This window comes from Camelus dromedarius, chromosome 2 (assembly GCF_036321535.1).
Source record: "Camelus dromedarius isolate mCamDro1 chromosome 2, mCamDro1.pat, whole genome shotgun sequence".
Classification (NCBI taxonomy): Eukaryota; Metazoa; Chordata; class Mammalia; order Artiodactyla; family Camelidae; genus Camelus; species Camelus dromedarius.
This window is the reverse complement of record NC_087437.1, coordinates 56424931-56444914: the sequence shown is the minus strand read 5'-3', so window position 1 is coordinate 56444914 and position 19984 is coordinate 56424931. Positions and strand designations below refer to the sequence as shown.

The 19984-nt window shown below is 38.9% G+C and overlaps 1 protein-coding gene across 3 annotated transcripts in view; it reads right to left on the bottom strand.

Moving 5' to 3' along the window:
• Window positions 1-19984, bottom strand: part of IL1RAP (interleukin 1 receptor accessory protein) — a 121148-nt gene that overhangs the window by 58859 nt on the left and 42305 nt on the right. For all 3 annotated transcript variants that reach the window (XM_031453282.2, XM_010990111.3, XM_010990113.3), the window contains one exon: window positions 19698-19762. In XM_031453282.2, the coding sequence (XP_031309142.1) occupies window positions 19698-19761 (64 nt within the window). In that variant the 5' untranslated portion in view covers window position 19762. The remainder of the gene's footprint in view (window positions 1-19697; window positions 19763-19984) is intronic.

Below are 19984 nucleotides of genomic sequence, written 5' to 3'. Positions count from 1 at the left end.
GTGTGGGATGATTTAGCACAGCATGAGAATGGGAGGCTAGGGTTATACAGGGTAAGAAACGCTGACATATGAAGTGACACATATTAATAATAACCACGGCAGAGATGAAGGCTGGGTTAGGGAAGACGTTTGTGCTCCCTGCGGCTGTCTGATGGGTTGTAACTCCATGTGTGTCAAGAAATGGGGTTTCTTTGCCCATTTGTTATCTCTGCTTTTATACATGCGGACCACAAATGAAGACAAAAGAGACAATTACAGTAACCTGGGCTCAGGGGTAGGGGAAGCAAGGAAGCCAATTGCTTCTGAGGTGGTCCTTTTGCTCCACAATTGTTGGATTAGAGGACTGTGATTTACCAAAATGAGAAGGACATTGTCCGGCGCCTGTTCCTTTTCCATCCCCCAAGCTCCATCACCATCACTGATAACACACGGGGCCATAGAGGGGGCAGCCACTTTATTACAGTTTCTGGAACTTAATTACCCAAAACCTTTACTGCTTCTCTCTTTTGGAGCCTTGTATTTTAATAACAAGAAACCTCAATGAATAGCAATCCTCTGCAGTACAGTACAGTACCCACACATCCCTTGTGGTACTCAAACATCAGCCCGAGGCTCATAGACGATTAGCTACTTGGATTCCCTTTCCAACTACCTGAAGGCTCTTTGTTAATAGGACAATTGTCCCTTTCATCTTCATACCCCCCACTTTGCCTAAAAAAGCCAAGAAGCCCTGTAAATACACTGAGTGAAGAAGAGAATGATGGTAGATCCGATGATGGTCCAAGGCACAGGACTTGAAAATAACTGGAAAAATTAAAGGTTAGCAAAATACAAGCCACAGATGAGGGGGAAAAAAAATCTAAAAGCTCACATATCTGATAAAAGATAGATCCAGGATATATAAAGACCCCTCCAAATTTAATAAGAAAATAAATAACTTACAAAGGGAGAGAAGATTTCATCAAACATTTTGCCAAAGAGGATATACAAATAAATGAGCATATGAAAAAATGCCCCAAATCATTCGTCATTAGATAAACGCAAATTGAAAATCACACAAGATACTACTACATACCTATTAGAATGGGTAAAATTTAAAAAATGGAGAATAGCAAGTGTTAGCAAGGATATGCAGCAGCTAGAACGCTCATTCATTGTTGACGGAAATGCAAAATGAAGCACAATGGCGTTGGAAAACAGTTTGAGGTTTTCCTATTAAGTTAAATATACACTTACAAAACAACCTAGCAATATTAGTTCCAGGAATTTCCCAAAGACAAATGAAAACTCATGTTCAAACAAAAGCCTATCCACAGATGTTTACAGCCGCCTTAATCATAATTGCCAAGAACTTCAAGCAGCCAAGTGAACTTCAGCTTGTTGATGAGTAAACAGACTGTGGCAGATCTTTATAACGGAATATTACTCAGCAATAAGGAAAGGCCTTCTGATATGCCTGACGATGTGGATATATCTCAAATGCATTATGCTATGTAAAAGAAGCCCAGTTCCTTATGATTCCATCTATATAACATTTTGGAAAAGGCTGAATTACAGAAACAGAAAACTGATGGGAGGTTGGCTCGGGGCTTGTGGTGGGGGAAGCTGATTGTACAGTGGCAGCATGAGAGAAATTTTGGAGGGTGGTGAAACTTTTCTGCATCTCAACTGTTGTGACTGTTACATGGCTGTATGGATAAGCCAAAATTCATAGATTTTGCACAAGAACTGAATTTTATTATATGTAATTGTGTGAATCAAAAAATAGAATAAATTTTAAAAGGTCAAGAGCTGTGTAGGGTAAAAATCAATAATTCTAGTCTCTTGATTATAGATTTGACTCCACTTGTCATAACTGACAAGGGGCAAGCATTCAGTCGTGGACCCACACTGTAGTGCCTTTTCTTACCCACCTGCAAAGTAGCCAAATCACAGAAATCCTCCAAGACCTAACCTTGACACTACCCGTCTAGATGTAACTGACTATTCTCATTCTGAAGTAATTTCTCTCACTTCTAAACCACATTAGCAGTTTCTCTGGATCTCACTTGCGACATTAACCAATGTAGAATTATTATTTAAGGTTCTGACTGATCTCCTGCTAAACTGTGAGCCCAAAGTCAGGGCTTGGGTCCTTATCACCCAGCACAGTGCCCAGACCACAAAGTTTGGTAGATATTTGTTTCTAAAAGAGATGGAATAAGGAAGCTTAGTATAAAAACAGAGATCAATAACTGCATAGAGATAAAAGCCTATGCTTCCTTAGAACTCCCTCATATACATGCCATGCTCTCTCATAAAGAATAATCTCAGAGCTGATGTAAAGACTGAAACTTTAGGCATTTACTATATCCATTCATTCATTCACTGAGTATTTACTAAACACCTAATAAGCTCACAGCCTTCTTCTAGGCACTAAAGATACAGTGGCAAATAAAATTGTGCCTGTCTCTATGGAAATCTCCTTTCAGAGAAGGCGACAGATATTAAATAACTAATTAGCTAGATAATTAAGTAAATAATTACACAAGTAATGACTTAGTTGCTTTGGAATGGGTACCATGAAAAAGAAGTACAGGGTAATATGAAAGAGTATGTGACAGGGATCTTAACTCAGTCTGTTTGGAGGGAGGGGGAACATGCTTCCTGAAGAACTGACTTTTGAGCTAACTGCTGTAGAATGAAGGCATGAGGGGCAAAGTTGAAAGGAGAGTATGTGAAGGCTTTAGAATAGAAAGGAAATGCTCTATGAGAATGTCTGAAAGAAACTTGGAAAATTTCATTGCCAGGAGCAAGCAAATGGAACACGATAAAGTTAAAAGCAACAAGCAGACAGCCAAACATATAGGAATTGAAATTTTATTCTAATAATAATGGGAGACACTTCCAGGATTTCCACCAGAGGAGACACATGATTTAATTTACCATTTTAAATAGATAGCACTGGTTGCCACGTGAAGAATGGGTTGCAGGGAGTGAGCGGAGAAGGAACAGCCAGTTAGGGAGCTACTGCAGAAAAGTCCAACAGTGAGATGGTTTGACTTGGACTAACATGATAGTTAAGAGAAGTGGACAGAGCCACATGAATGAACTGAGATGGAATGATGAAAAGTGCAAAGAAAAAGAAAGACAACTTAGTTCAAGGGCTCTTGGACCTCAAACTTAAAACTTCAGTTATGGAATCCCAAAGGGCTAGATTCAGAGGCAACTCAAACAATTTTACAGATGAGGAAACACAGACTCAGAAAGGTTAAGTAACTTGCCCAAGGTCATCTAGGAAAGTAGCAACAGATCTGAATCAGTATCAAAGTCTTTCTTGGTCCTTGTGTTATTTCCCATTTATATATTTTAGTGTTCAAATTCAACCTCTTACTTTATTTTACATTTTTAAAGCAAATACAGTAATGCCATCCATGGATCATGGCGAGTAACAAAGACCACAAGACACTTAGACATAAGACACAGGAGACTGTAAAATAGCATTAAGATAGAAACAGGACCGATTTGTTCAGCATTGTATCCTAATGCTTAGCAAATGTCAGGCTCATCAAAATGTCTCAATAAATCACTACTCAGTGAATGGATACATTTACTTTTGCCACTATATTGAAAAATACAATTGAAAAATAATACAAATCTCAACTATTTTATAGTCATCAAAGCCAAAATGAGTGGCAGAGGACCACAGACTGGTTTTCAAGCAACTGGTCTGGAAGAGTAGTAGGCTACTGCCTGCCTTTGAATTCTCACACAGTTGGTAAATAAATAAACATCTGTAGCAAATGAAATTCTTTCTGGGCAAGGGTTTAATTGCATTTGGAAATGTGGACTCTTGTAGGCAAACACCCACCTTCAAACATAAAAATCTCAATCCTAATCTCATAAATAGGGAATCAGTTGGTGCATATCCACATGCCAAGTGTGTGGTGTCATTTTTCAGGTTCATTCAGCTGAACTTCTGCGTACTTACTTGCTTTCTCTGGTTACAAAAAATTTTAAAATATATTATCTTTTTGGATCTCCTAGGGCCAATATTATCATCTTCATTTTGTAGATAAAGACAGAGTCACATGGAACCAAGGTTTGACTTGAGTTCAGGATTTTTTTTTTTCTCTACATTATATATTGTGAATTATGCAGGGCATTTTCTGTCCCAGGATATTTTCTGAGCTCCCATAGCACTGAGATTTAAATTTGCCACACTAACAAAAAAGGAAATGTTCAAATATTCCTCTCCTAGATCACAGATTAGGGGGTTGAGTCCTGGGAGGACCTCTGAATTCACCATGATCTCTTTCTTCTTTTTTGATGCAATGTCTCTTACCTCAATGAACCATTCTGGAAAGCAGCTGTGGTATCTATTCATACCCAGCCTGAGACGCATCTGCTAGTCAGTACTTCAAAAGACATTTATAAGGGCACAGTCACTTTGGAAAACACTTTGATAGTTCTTCAAAATATTAAACACAGAGTTATTATATGTCGCCCAGAAATTCCACCTCTAGGTATATACCCAAGAGAAATGAAAACATGTCCACATAAACACTTGTACACAAATGTTAACAGCAGCATTATTCATAATAGAGAAAAAGTAAAAATGATCCAAATGCCCATCAATGATGAATGGATAAACAATAGGAGGTAGTGAAGTACTGACACATGCTACAATATGGATGTACCTTGAAAAGATTAAGTGAAAATGTTATGCTAAGCTAGTTGCAAAAAGCCACATATAATATGATTCTGGAGGGGCAAGGGTAGAGCACGCACAAGATCCTGGGTTCAATCCGCAGTGCCTCCATTTAATAAATAAATAAATAATTACCTGACCCCCCCCCAAATTAAAAAAAAAAAAAGATTCAATTTCTAGGAAATGTTCAGAACAGGTCAACCTATAGAGAAAGAAAGAAGATTAGTGGCTGCGTAGGGCTGAGGGAAGGGGGAAGATGGAATGTGGATAGGCAGCTAATGGATACAGAGTTCCTTTTTTGACTGAAGAATACGTCCTTAATTTAGATTGTAGTGATGACTGCAAGGCTAACATAACTAGTTGCTACTGCTTCCAACACATGAAGTCCTTAGAAAAAAAAAATATAAATTATGTCCTTAGCCATGAAAGGGTTGGAATCCCCCAGGTATACGAGGAAAAAGAATAGGTTGGGAGCAGAAGACAAGAGTGTGGCTAAGGCACCTAACCTCTCCAAGTTTCTGTTTCCTTATCTGTAAAACAGGAATAATGATATACTTTATTGTTATTCGGATGATCAAATAATTCAAGCACTTTAAAACTATGAAACACCATGTGACACCGTTCACCACTGTAGCGATTAGTTGATACAATGATAACTGGAACTCCGTGTGGCATATACTAGAAGCCCAGTAGCACAGGTGTTTATTGCATTAGTAAATGAAGGAATACTTATAGATGAAGGAAGCAGTACTCATTTGTTTAACACATGTGTAACTATGTCTACAGATATTGGAATATTGGCAGTTGTCTGAGTATACTTTGCAGTACCTATCTCTTAGGGAAAAAAAAGGAAAAGGAAATTGCCTGGAATCAATAGAAATGTTTAAATGAGCAGATAAAATAGGCACAAATTAGGGTACGTAGCTGAGTATCCAGTAATTAGATTGTAATATATTCAGATGATACATGAAATTATTTTAAAAGGGGGGAAGTAAACACAAACATAAGTCCAGGATTATGTTTGGGGTATGCTAGCAGAGGTTTTCTACGTATATGTGCTTACACACATGTGCACAGTGGTGTGTGGTAAACCAGGGTTGGGGTGGGGCGGGGACTGATTTGTAGTGTCTGTTTACTAATTTCCAGGGGGTAAATACTCTCACCTTGGCCAGTTTCAAACTACCAGTGATTTACTAGCTGGCTCACATAATTCCCTAAAAGTGAACAAATGGGTGTCATGAATCAGGGTGATCTAGCTTCAGCAAACGGCTCCCGCTGTTTAAAAGTTTCAGACTAGTCCTGCTGTATGGTACCTGTTTTTAAACAGATATAGCTATCACAAACTCTCTTCTTTATCAACAAATACAAATTTATATTATGCCTTTAAAAGCTCAATAGTATTCCCCTTTTTTTGAATCCCCTATCAATGGATATTTACATCTTTTCCAATGTTACTTATTTTAACAATTGCATGAAAAATAAAATCGAGACTACATCTTAATTCCTTTCTCTATTTCCTTAGGATATATGTGTGCAAGGTTCATTACACACATAAAAGGGAGAAATTTTGGTGTCTTTGAAACCAATAGTCAAGGTGCCCTCCACAAAGCCTCTTCCGGGTTCACTCTCACCCACGGGGTGTGAGCACATCACGCCTGGTCATCAGATCGCCATGTCCTGTCCAGTGCCAGGTGGGACTGTCCTCTCTAATCTCTGTTAATCTGATGGGTGAAAAAAGACATTTCATGGCTGGTTTAATTTGTATCTATCCTTGTGTATGAACTTGAGCTTCTTTTTTGTATGATCAATTTGTTTTTTAGCTTTTTGAACTGCCTGAACTTCCAGTTAAAAATCTTTGCTCATTATTCCAGAGTATACTTTATATTGAAAAGATTTCTGTTATGTGCAAGAGTTCCTTACATTGTGATGACATGAATCCTTTGTCATATATTTTCCCAATTTTTCATTCAGCCTTCAACTTTCAATATTTTGATGCTCCACTAATTTTGTCAATCTTTATGTACTCAAATATATCAATTTTCTTTTCATGGTCCCTAGCTTTGAGGATATAGCTAGAAAGGCCTTCTCCATCTCAACAGTATATAAACATTTGCATATATTTTCTTCTAGTACTTTTAGTGTTTAATTTATTTTTTACATTTAAATATTTAATTCAACTGAGATTTGTTTGGGGGTAAGGCATAAGGTAAGAATTTAACTTTATTTTTAAAGAAATTACCCAAATGTCCTAGCACTTAAATACATCTTTTCCCACTGACTCTGGATGCTACCTTGGGCCCCCGCCAGCTGCAGAGCTGGCTTCCTTTCTTTTCTGGATTCCTGTTTTCACTTCAGATTTGTCCTCTGAGAATTTCTTACCAACTCAGCAACTCATTTTAAAAAGCCATTTATTTTGAAATGCAGCATTTCTAGCTGCTTTACAGCAAAAGTGTTGTTTAGGGGACCTTGTCCACCATACTGAGAGAAACCAAAACCTTCCCCAATCTATTTCCGACACCGTAGGTAGCATGAACATTCAGTAACTGGATAATGCCAGGGATCTGCTCAAGTCCTTCCAATGACCTTTTGTGGCAGTGAAGGTAAATGCAACAACACCCTTCATAGGCCCTGGACCCTGACTCCCTCTTCTTCTTCATCTCAGGCCCCTTCCCCTAGAGTTCTTTTCTTTTTTTTACCTCTTTTTGAGAATTTTAAAAATATTTTTATTGAGGTGCAATAGACATATAACATTATGGTAGTTTCAGGCATACAGTATAATGATCTGATATTTTGTATACTGTGAAATGATCACCACAGTAAGCCCAGTTAACACCAATCACCATGCATAGTTATAATTTTTTCTTCTTGTGATGAGGACTTTCACAATTTACTCACTTAGCAATGATGGATGCATGGATAAAGAAGGTCTAAGCCTATTCCTGTATTATTCAGCCATAAAAAAAGAATGAAATCTTGCCATTTGGGACAACACGCATGAACCTAAAACTGAGTTCAGAGATACAGAGAACAGATTGGTGGTTGCCAGAGGTGGGAGGATGCAGGGTGGGTGAAATGGGTACAGGAGTCAAAAGGTACAAACTTCTTGTTACAAAATACGTAAGTCAGGGGGATGTAATGTACAACATGGGACTATAGTTAATAACACTGTATTGCATATTTGAAAGATCCCCCGGTTGTGGAAGCTCCAGCAACACTGGCATGATGATCCCTGCAGCTCAGGGCCTTCACACATGCCATCCTCTGCCTTCTCTCTGCTTTGCATGGGTGGTTCTTTCTTTCCATCTGTTCTCAATAAAACACATCCTTTTCTCAAGTAGATCTTCCCTAACCACCTGACAATGGGAGTACTGTCCTATTATTTTCCATCAATATAATCCCCTACGGATAATCTTCACAGAACTTTTTTCAAGTGTCTGTTTACCTATTTCCTTCCATCCCACACCCTCCCCAAGGGTGTAAACTCCATGAGGGCAGAGACCATTTCTGTCTTGTTTACCAATAAATATAGGCAAGCACAGTGTCCAGCACAGACCGATACACTATGAATGAATGCAAAATGTCTTTGTCTTCTTTCCACTCTCTGTGCTACGAAGATTCGCATATAGCAGGTGCCCAGGAAACATCTGCTGAGCTGGGCTTCACATCTAGTCACGAAGGACCGTCTCCCTAAACGTGGAGGTCATAGAGATCTTGGATTTATTTTCCTTACTTCACAAAGGTACATTTTCAAAATAAGAATAGTTGATCTTCTGTGATAAAACTACGGCATACTTTAAAATGGATACATAACCAGCCTACGAAAACACAGATTTCTCTGGGGCTGAAGAGGACTTGTGCACTAAACCTGAACAAATTTTCAGGTTTGTGATTCTGGAGAGCTCGCAGTGAGTGAAATAACACACCTATGTATGCATCAGTGATGACGCCCCCACTCCAACCTTTTGTAGCAGTTGCTGAATCCAGATACCAGTTTTTCTCGCAGTTTTATTGCCGCAGTGCATGGCTGTTAGCGTAACTGACACCATCTTGGGCCCTTAACCATTTCTCCTGTTCTTTCGCTGACCCTACCCAGAACTGTACTGTGCAGTGAATCACTTCTATGTCTTCAAGGGCTTTGAAGTTAATAGATATTGCTAAATAACCATTGGGGTCAGGTGGCCGCTATGCTCTGTTATTCCCTATACAGTGATGAAAACCTTTGCTGACGTATTATTGGAGCTCACGAGCCTAGTTACCTATCCATGAACTTTGACTTAGGAATGAATGTCCTGGTACCAAGCACCTACCTGCATACTCTAGTTAACTATAAAATTGTCCCCATGGTCCCTCCGCAGTCCAGAATGCAGATGTGAACACTTCCAGATCCTACTCCGCCCCATCTCAATCCCACCCTTTGAGTAAGTTACCCTATAAGAAATACTGATTACATGGAGCTGCATGCCTTGTTTTTCAGTCTCAAGATGCCTTCTCAATTGGGTGGGTAACTTTTGTTCCCTCCATCCGCCCACACACACACACACACAGTGACAGTTTCTGAGAAGCATAAAACATTCCAGCCCCACCAGGAATAAAGTGAAACTTGGAATGAATCCACCATCAAATTTCAAAATTCACACCCGATCACTGTCAAAGGCTAGCCAGAAAACAAACCAAAACAAACCAAACCAAACCAAACCAAACCAAAACAAAACAAAACACTGGTATTTGTAGACTAAAAAGAATTGTCTAAAGCTATACACTGCTGTGTACCAAAAACATTTCTGAGCCACATGTTAAAATCATTTATCAAGTCCCTACATACCTACGGGGAGGGACAGAGCTAGTAAGCTGGGTATGAAGGGAAAGACAGAGAGTTACAGTTAGTATCTCTGGGTTAGCCACAAGGGAAGTCAAATGAATAATGCCAAGGCAACCCTGCTGCATACTGAAGTTAACAGTTTCCACTCCACTCAAACCCACTACATCCGCACTGAACCTCCACTGTTCCTTCATCCGTGATCTTGTTTAGAACTGCTCTCCTTTAGGAAATTTCTTATAACCTTGGAAAAACTCATCATATCTGAAGATGATACGCAATTTAAAGGCACTGTATATATTTCAGGTAACTTAGAACAAATCAACACAAAACATATTCACAACATGAAAAATCACGTCCTATGTTCCTTTTCTTTAATTGAATGAATGGTTCCTTTCAAATGTGTACGCTCCCTGTCATCAACTACTGACAGACAACTTTGGTTGGCATATTCAGAAAGGGAAGAGGCTTAATCATAAAGAATTCAGTGGCAGCACGGAATTAAGCAAATAGCATGCGTTTTAAAGTCAAACAGGTAAACAAGTTTTACCACGTGGTAACAGTTATATAAGCTGTTAATGCAACTTTTTAATTCACGTTTCTGAATCTGGAGTTCCTACGTGGTAAAGACAGATGAAAACATCTATCTCTATCTTATGAAGCTGTTCAGAAATTTATATTTTATGTTACTACACACACACACTACTCCCTGGTTCAATTAATGTTATTTCCCTTCCCTTCCTTCTTTCCTATTACACATTACACACACATTCCACTACATAGTTATTACCGATTTACGGAGAAATAGAATAAAAGGTATTTAAAGCCATGCTTAGCTTAACATGATCTTCCTTTAGTGATTAAAAAAATCAATACTGTACGACATTTCATGGCTATTTTTGCAGCCACTGTTTATCACTACATTGTAGATGACAGGAAGAACATTTTTAACAACAGGACATTTAGAGTAACAAAGGTGAGATTACTAAATGTTCGCTTTAATAGAGCAACTGGGAACAAAGACCCTGCCCTCACTTTCTTTCTGAAATCTTCCTCAGCATCTCACTAAGGACACTGCATGCAGGGGGAGGGAGGGACTCCTCCAACACTTCCATTTACTAATTGCCCTATTCACAATTTCCATTATTTTGATTATCCTTCAGACAAAGCTACACACTCCTCCTAGACCTAAATACGAGCTGGGTTTCTACTGAGCCTCAAGCAACACACTGCTACTAGGAAAGACATTTTACAGCTCGGTGTTGACTGCAAGCAGCAGATTGTTTCTGCCCAGACCTTATGTATGCAGAGTGCGTAAGGGATCCAGAGTGCTACACTCTTGCCTGCCATTCCCTCTTCCTTCATTATGGTGAAGGACACACACAGCTCTGTGCCTCCGTCTCTGCCCTGCGCTTCCTTCAGAATGCACGCATCCTGAAGATGCTGATGGATCTCACGGTGGGAGGTACACGAGATGTAAGAAAACTTCTATAACATTTAAGTCTTCATTTCATCTCAGCATTTTAATATGCTAGGGAGGAGGAAAAGGGTTAGAATGTTAAAACACACACACATACACACACACACAAACAAAAACTACTGAACTGTCTTAAAAAGATACCATCCAATCCAAAGTTAAGAGGGAAAAAAGGGGGAGTATTTAAGTGTTGTACTTAAAAAAAAATTTTTTTTTAATGATCTCAAAAAGTATATACCTGGGTTTGCATCAGGCAAGTCCCTCTGTGGAAAGACTCTCTGTATCTCTGTCTTTCTCTTTGTATCTCTCTCTCTATCACTATCTCTTTTCTCTCTTCGCCTCTCTATTTTCATTCCTCTTCTCTCCTCATCCCATTCCTCCTCTTTATTTTCCTTTACCTTGAGTGGACAATGATAAAATGCTGAAGAGACATTTAGAATCAATTCATGGATGTCAAAAAGTCTTGCATAAGACAAGTTTAATTTTCCCCAGGGAACCAAGTAGATCAAAAGGTCCAAAGCAAATTAGAAAATAGGAGGATAAAATTCATGCTCTGTCTGAAAAGCAAAAATTAGTTCATTAAGAGACTTTTGGGGCAGTCTGAAGTTTCAAAGGACCTAGGGAAGGACAAAAGAAACTTGGGTGCAACGATTTAAGCTGTTAGATGTAATGTGTTTAAACAGCAAACAAGTCCATGGTGAACTATTAAAGGTTTCTCCCTAAAGAAAAAAAAAAGGGCAAACAAAGCTATAGGAGATAATGGTTAATAATGGTTGAGATCTACTTTGAGAGAACAATTTGTAGCTCTGTGTTTGCTTTAACAATAATGGAGTCTTATATTTGAACTATAGTTGTACTTGTACGCAAGTAATTAAGAATTAGATAAAAACCCATGATATTGTATTAACAAAGAAATATATTTATGTAGAAAAGCTACCAGTGACTGATGGATGCCCTCTCTTTCTGTGTCTTTCTTCTTGAGTATCACACAGGTTCCACTGCGGAAGCAGAGTTGGCAAATACTCTTCAGTTGGTCCCTCTCGCAGGCATGGAAAGCTCAAACTTTAAAGGGGATGTGATATTCTGTTACATAAGTTAAGGGGAAAATGCAAACATCTGTACCTTGGTGTACGTATCAAAATGCACGCTCCTGCCTCCCTCATGGAGTGCTTCAAAAAAATATGAAAGTATCTCTGAAGCAAGAGAACAATGGGGATGATGGGCAAAGAGCCTTAAGCAATTACTCCAGGCCCTACGAACACTGTAGGGCAGTAGAATTTATTTCCCAATCATGTACAGCTATACCAGAAATTTTCATGCCGATGGCAGAAGGAGAAATAAAATTCATAAAACTAACAAAACTCAGCCAAGTCTAGATTATTGAAGGTATGGTTATTTGGTCTCTATCCTCTCATTTTCTCAGCCATCTGGAATTTTCATCATTCCTTCTGCCTCTAAAACAGAGAAAGACAAAAGAAGGCAATTCTGTACAACTTTTTTTGTAGGTTTAGATGGCAGGTACTTGAAGGTATTGACTGAGGATCTCATATTATTTGTAAAATGTGTCCCTTTCCTCTCTGTTCCTCAAAAATTAATGAGCGATAGCAGCACCCAGTGGATTTTAGAATAAAGCAACCACTGTATTGTCATCTTGAGGGTGGATGTGTATTTTATTTTCTAAAGAACTTAATCAACTAAATAGAAATGAAATTTTTTAAATAGTGAAATAAAATGGGGGAGAACTGTTCCAGGAGTGAGTCGCTAATAATCAGATGGTGATGTGGCTCTATGAAGCTCAACTCAAGAGGGCAGAAACAAACGTTCTGGGGGGAAAAATTGCAGAAACAGAGGTGATTCAAAGGCAGAAGAAAGTCTTATAAGCCAGACATTGTCACTTATAACCATGTACATGTCCCCTGCAAAAATAGTGGCTTCTCTCAACTAACACTTGTGAAGGAAGAATCAGGTCATTTTTCTAAACATAGAATTAGCGCTGTGACACAAGAAGCCTTTCTAGAGAATTTATATCTGCAGAGTCAGAATTAGGCCAATAAACTGCAGTACTCAAATCTCTTCAATACCCACTCCTGGGAAGTGTAAGTAACAAACGTCAGTGTCTTTCAAAATACAAATGCAGCTCAAAAAAAAGAAGAGTGAAGATATCTGCTCCCAAGAAGAAGCATTTAAAAGACAACAGGGTGAATGTTATAATGCCAATGACCTTTAGGTCTAAGAATAAAATGGAACTGTATTCTTCACACATTCTCCAAATGTTTGAACTAAATTGCATAGAAACAAAGTGTGTTCAGGATGACCAGCCATGAGCAACAGACACAAGGACTGAATGTCACAAGTACATCCAAGTATGGAATTTTTCAAAAAGCACATTCAAATAATATGAGGCCACTGGAGCCGGCAACAAATTGAATCTTTACCAGAAGCTGAAAGAACCACTGCATAGCATTAAAAATATTATATGTCTCCCTTACACCATATACAAAAATCAACTCAAAATGGATTAAAGACTTAAACATAAGACAATATACAATAGACCTCCTAGAGGAAAACATAGGCAAAACATTATCTGACATACATCTCAAAAATTTTCTCCTAGAAGAAATAAAAGCAAGAATAAACAAATGGGACCTAATGAAACTTACAAGCTTCTGCACAGCAAAGGAAACCAGAAATAAAACAAGAAGAAAACCTACGGAATGGGAGAAAATTTTTGCTAGTGAAACCGACAAAGGCTTGATCTCCAGAATATATAAGCAGCTCATACGACTCAATAAGAAAAAAATAAACAACCCAATCCAAAAATGGGCAGAAGACCTAAACAAGCAATTCTCCAAGGAAGACATACAAATGATCAAAAAGCACATGAAAAAATGCTCAATATCACTAATTATCAGAGAAATGCAAATCAAAACTACAATGAGGTATCACCTCACACCAGCCAGAATGGCCGTCATTCAAAAATCCACAAATGACAAATGCTGGAGAGGCTGTGGAGAAAGGGGAACCCTCCTACACTGCTGGTGGGAATGCAGTTTGGTGCAGCCACTATGGAAAACAGTGTGGAGATTCCTCAAAAGACTAGGAATAGACTTACCATATGACCCAGGAATCCCACTCCTGGGCTTGTATCCAGAAGGAAATCTACTTCAGGATGACACCTGCACCCCAATGTTCATAGCAGCACTATTTACAATAGCCAAAACATGGAAACAGCCTAAATGTCCATCAACAGGTGACTGGATAAAGAAGAGGTGGTATATTTATACAATGGAATACTACTCAGCCATAAAAACTGACAACATAATGCCATTTGCAGCAACGTGGATGCTCCTGGAGAATGTCATTCTAAGTGAAGTAAGCCAGAAAGAGAAAGAAAAATACCATATGAGATCGCTCATATGTGGAATCTAAAAAACAAAAACAAAAACAAAAAACCAAACAAAAACAAAGCATAAATAAAGGACAGAAATAGACTCACAGACAGAGAATACAGACTTGTGGTTACCAGGGGGGTGGAGGGTGGGAAGGGATAGACTGGGATTTCAAAATTGTAGAATAGACTACACTGTATAGCACAGGGAAATATACACAAAATGTTATGATAACTCACAGAGAAAAAAATGTGACAATGAGTGTGTATATGTCCATGAATAACTGAAAAATTGTGCTGAACACTGGAATTTGACACAACCTTGTAAAATGATTATAAATCAATAAAAAATGTTAAACAAACAAACAAACAAAATATTATATGTCCTTGTAGAAGACAGACAGAATTTTAAAAAAAGAAAAAAGAATTAGCCATCTATAGCTAAAACACATTAAAGAGAAATAGCCTCTTTCCCTGTAGGGATTCCTGTCCTCCACAATCTTTTCCCAATCTCCCTTTCCAGTTTGGCTTCTAAACACCTTCACACTATCCCTTCAGCTGAACTGCACTATTCTGTTCCCAAATAAGAAATGTATTTTCTCCTAGAAAAGAGCAGTTGTTTTTTGATTGGGAAGTCTTCCTCAATACCTCCCTACAGGACTAGTAACTTCCTCTGCTATCTCATAGCATTTTGTTTGGTATTTATTTTCTGTTCTCTCTCTCTCAGACTTTACTGTAAGATGTTTGCAAAACAAACCTTCCCTTCTGTACCCTGGATTCTGTAATATAAAATAGTCAAACACATAATCTCTAGAATGAAGTGAAGTCATTGTAAGATAAACACTTGCCATTGGAAATAATTTAATTAAATAATCGAAGAGTGCACTTTGTACATGTCCATGATAATAAGACCCATAATGCTTTTTAATAAATAAGCAAGAAGGAAGAATTGGTTGAGGTTTGCTGTTGTTGGTTAGTTGGCTGGATGGTTGTTTTGTTGATGGTGATAGGTTGGTTGTTTTGGTTTGTATGTAAGGGCACAGTGACACAGAGTGATTAAAGAACTTTAATGTCATTAAACAGCTCATAAAGTGAAACGGTCATAACCTGAACCACTGTCTCTTGATTCCTGGTAAGCCACATGTTTTCGCTCATTTATTTTACATAGTGTAATTCACTCTCAATAAGCCACAAGGTTATTTCCACCCTCTGCAAATTTTCTAAAAGCAATGATAAAGAAATCAGGAGAGCTTCCCTCCCTTGCAGAAGAAAGCCCCAAAGGCAGGCAATGTGGTATAAAGGAAAGAGCTCTGCTTTTGGAATAAAGACAGCCTTCAAAACTCAGCTCTATCAGGCAAGCCATCATGAGTACTGGTAACTGAAGCCACTCCCTGGCTCTTCACTTCCTAAATTATAAAAAGGGATGTAAGAGTCTCTACACTCCACTCCCATCACAGTGTTTTCTGTGACGTTAATAATAATGTGTGTGAAATCTAGCCTTGCACCTGGCACATAGTTAACTGTTTGTTGACTTTGAAATAAAAAAGCTGTATTCTAAAGATCTGTGTGTGTGTGTGTGTGTATGTGTGTGTGTGTGAGAAAGGGTGCATGTGTGTGTGCATTTGGAGAAGAGAGTTCATTGCTATCATTTTCAATGTGGCCTGTGCAGAAAATAATTTTGATATGGCAGTATTTTAAAATTCATCATATTATATGTGGCACCATTCTAACTGCCTCCCCAACTTGGAATCACAAGTTCCAAATATTTATTTCTACTCTAAAGACAGCTTTCGCAGTTCAGCTTCTTAGCATGCTGCCAACAAAACACACCGGAAGAGAAATGTGTGACAAGTTGAAGTTTGCTTTTGGGATTCTTGCAAAGAAGAAGGGTTTTGAGTTTAGTACTGGAAACGTTTATTTCCGTAAGAAGCAAAAATGGGAATATTGAGTTTTGAGCTTACATTACAGTGATTTTCCTCCTGGAAAAAAAATCTTCGGGAGGGAGGGGGTGGTGGTAAAAAGAATAAAGATACTTCTTATTTAGAAAATATAGAAATCTATTACTGAGTGAGTCTTTAACAGTTAGCTAAACCCATGCCTCCTTGGATATCAGTTTTTTTTTTCTTAATTATTATATGCTGGTAGAGTCCATGGGGAATGTATTTGGTAAAAATAACACGCATCTTGGGAACTGGGGAGCTAAGAACCAGGTTGAAGTCACAGTTATGTTACATATTAGCTGTATGACTTTGGGTAACTCACTTAACCACTGTGATCTTAATTTCCTTATCCAAAAAAAGGAATTATAACAGCTTGACTGCTCCACAGTTTGGTAGTGAGAATTTAATGACATAGAATATGTAAAATGCAAAGGGAACTTTATTTCAGCAAAGGAAACTTTATTATCACCACTATAACTACCATATTATGATTATATTATCATGTTATACTTATCTAAGCTTTAATTCCTTAAAAGAAAGCAAATGCTGGCTTTGGATTATTCGCTTGTATCACCACCAGAGATGGAATGCTGCTCCCACATTCTGTAGTGAAGAAGGAAATCACGGTACTGCTACAGAAAGATTATATTCTCAAGTCAGAATTGTGTGACTTGAAGTCCAGTCACTGCCTTTGAGATGCACTGCATGGAACTAAAGCTTTTATGTTTTTATAATTCCTTTTTGAAAATCTGGGGCTTTCCTTAAGAGAAAAGTCCACATGGAGGAGCCCAGACAACAAGACAAGACTCTTACTAATAGCACAGGCATGTACAGAGCTGTAGGGTTTTCAGGCTATTTCTCCTTTGCTCCTCACATCAGTCTTGCGATTCCACTAGCATGGGTACCTGAAGCACAGGAAGAGCCCCACAAAAGAATAACGAGTCCACTGTTGTCTACACTATTGCAAGAGGCACGATGCATGAGAGGTTGGTTGATCCCCAGCATGTGCGTTGATCCCTTTTTTCCTCTCCTCCTGTAGCCCAGAGCCAGTTGCTCCTTTTATTTTTGTCAACAACGCTTCCTTTTTGTTCCTCTCCCTCCAACTAGGAAGTGTATCACTGACATAGACACAATATACCTTTTCATAAGGAAGGCAAATGAATATGGGCCAGATGGGCTGAGGGCATTACAACATGTTTCCTGCTCCCATGGTGACTCAATGGGGCTGGTATGAGAACTTATCTTATTCAAGAAGGCAGCTTCCCCATCAGAATTATGAGTCAGTTCCTGGGTAGAAAGCTTACTTTCCAGCAGCATTTGTGGGGAGTAGGGGGGTGGGGGGAAGGGGGGTAATCCTTGGCTGGATTACAGTAAAGTTCATTCAGAAAAGCAATGTTACCAGGACAGATGGGGAGGCATCGACACCCACTAACTTGTGAGACTCCACTGAGCTCTAACAAGAGTGACAAGGGCACTTCTCCCTTTTCCTTCAAGGTGAGGACATAAAACCACAGTGATGAATTACTGGTATAAATCCAAACGAGTTTCATTATAAAACTGGCCAATCTGAGCAACAAAGGATATGAAGAGACATTTTTTTCATTCTCTCTCTCTCTCTCTGTCAATCTTTACTCCAAGTGTCCAAGTATTTGGGTCACAAAAAAAAATGGACAAGTCCCTGTCCTCAGGTAGCTTAAAAGCAGAGAAATAGGGAGGGATGAAAGAAGGGACAGAGGGAAAGAGAAGAAAGGAAAAAAGGGATAGGACAGGGGGTCAGGGAGGATAAAGAAGAGGAAGAAGGAGAAAGAGAGGAGGAGAGAAAAGAAAGAGTTAATATAAGGTCAAGAAATAAATGAGTGTTATGAAGAAAACTAAAGCAGGATAGAGGAATAGAGGGTGACTGGCAGGGCTCTTTTAGCTAAGATGGTTAAGAAAGGCCTCTGTAAGCCGATAACATTCAAGCATGGAACTAAGTCAACTAAGAACAAATTATAATCAGGGGTTACATTCAGCATATTTTAAAATCAGGGCATCGGGGCGCTGACCAATCAAACGGGACACTCAGTTAAGCGGGACAGATGCTGGTCCAAACAGCCAGGAGAGCCGTACACCAGTGCATCCCAGCTGAGTATCAGCCCTGCTTGTGATACACCCTTTCCTCCGTGAAGCCTCCAAGGGCCGCCAAGATGGGACGTTATCTCCCCTTCCCTCAGCTTTGAGCTACTCTGACCCAGTTTTACCTCCTTTAGTGCTATTTTTGGTTTCCAATAAAATGCCTTAAGTGGCAGAGTGAAGCTGAAACACACCCAGCAAAGATAATCAGGATGGTGGGAGGGCTCAGATCCACGTCACGTGAAGAAGAGTTGAAGGCATACATTGGAGAACATGGTCATGGTTATGACCACTGTCCTAATGTCTCTGAAGGGCTCTCATACAGAAGAGGAATTAAAGCAAAGATAATCAAAGTATGGTCCATAGTCTTCAGGAAAATTATCCATGGGAACCTTTTTAAAATAAAGATGCCTGTTTCCTGCATTAAAATTAGAGAATCATTGGATTCAGTATTTTCTATTTAATCAAGCAGTTGAACCAAAGACATGTATGGATATGACAAAGAGACAAATTTAAGGTATATGTACTAAAAACCTTCTAAGAATTTGATTAGTCCAAAGACATAATGGGCTGCAATTAGATGATCACTAGTTAGAGGCACCGAAGAATGGCCCTGAGCAGCACTTCTAGAGACGAGACAAGACCTGCAAAGATGGGCTTTCAAGTCCCCTGTAACTCTGATTTCATATAATCCGGGTCCATGATAATTGAGTTGGTTATTTAAACTCAATAAAGGGTTTGGCTAGTTCCTTTTACGCTAGTGAAGCAGTATCCAAAATAAAAACAAGCCTAATGCCAGGTTCTTTCTTTCCCATATAAAAGTGGTATAACAAAAACCCTCCATTATCTATTTGTTCTGATGAGGAAGGTATCAAAGCACTGGTACCACCGAGGTACCACTGGCTCTATCACTGGCTTGAGTTTGGAAAACGGAGTTGTGCTACCATCACGGATATTTCTTTTCCCACAGAACCTGAGTAAAGGAAAGAAACAGGATTCTAGTTGGCTTGGATGTACAAGTGGGAGAAAATTCCGATAACTGAACACACCCACCACTGTGCCCAGTGCACTGTGTGCCATGACGACTAGCGATGTCAGTGCTACCTCCCACTACCAAAACTCTACGATTCTGTCAAATCTGTGATTCTGTGCTACCACAGAAGACAGTGGAAATAAACAACATTATGTCCTCTCAACTCCTTTTCAGAAAGAGTTGAGACATCACCCTAGACGCCAACTGCATTTTAATAGATTGTCAAAAGCCATCCACTTACCTGAGGCATCGCTTTGCAGGATCCCATAGAAACAGAGGCTCATTACACACCACAGAAGTCCCATCCTGTCAAGATAAATGCAAAGGTAAGAGAGAGTACGGATTACTCTCAAGTGCTTAAATAATATTAGTGCACATGCATGCTGGCTGTTGACTGGGAACCGTTCTAAGAATTTCACAATATTAAATTTAATTGCCCTAACCAAGCAGTAAGATAGGCTTTAAAAAAAATTCCCCATATTACAGATTAGAAAACTGAGACAAGGGTAAGTAATATACCCAAGATCC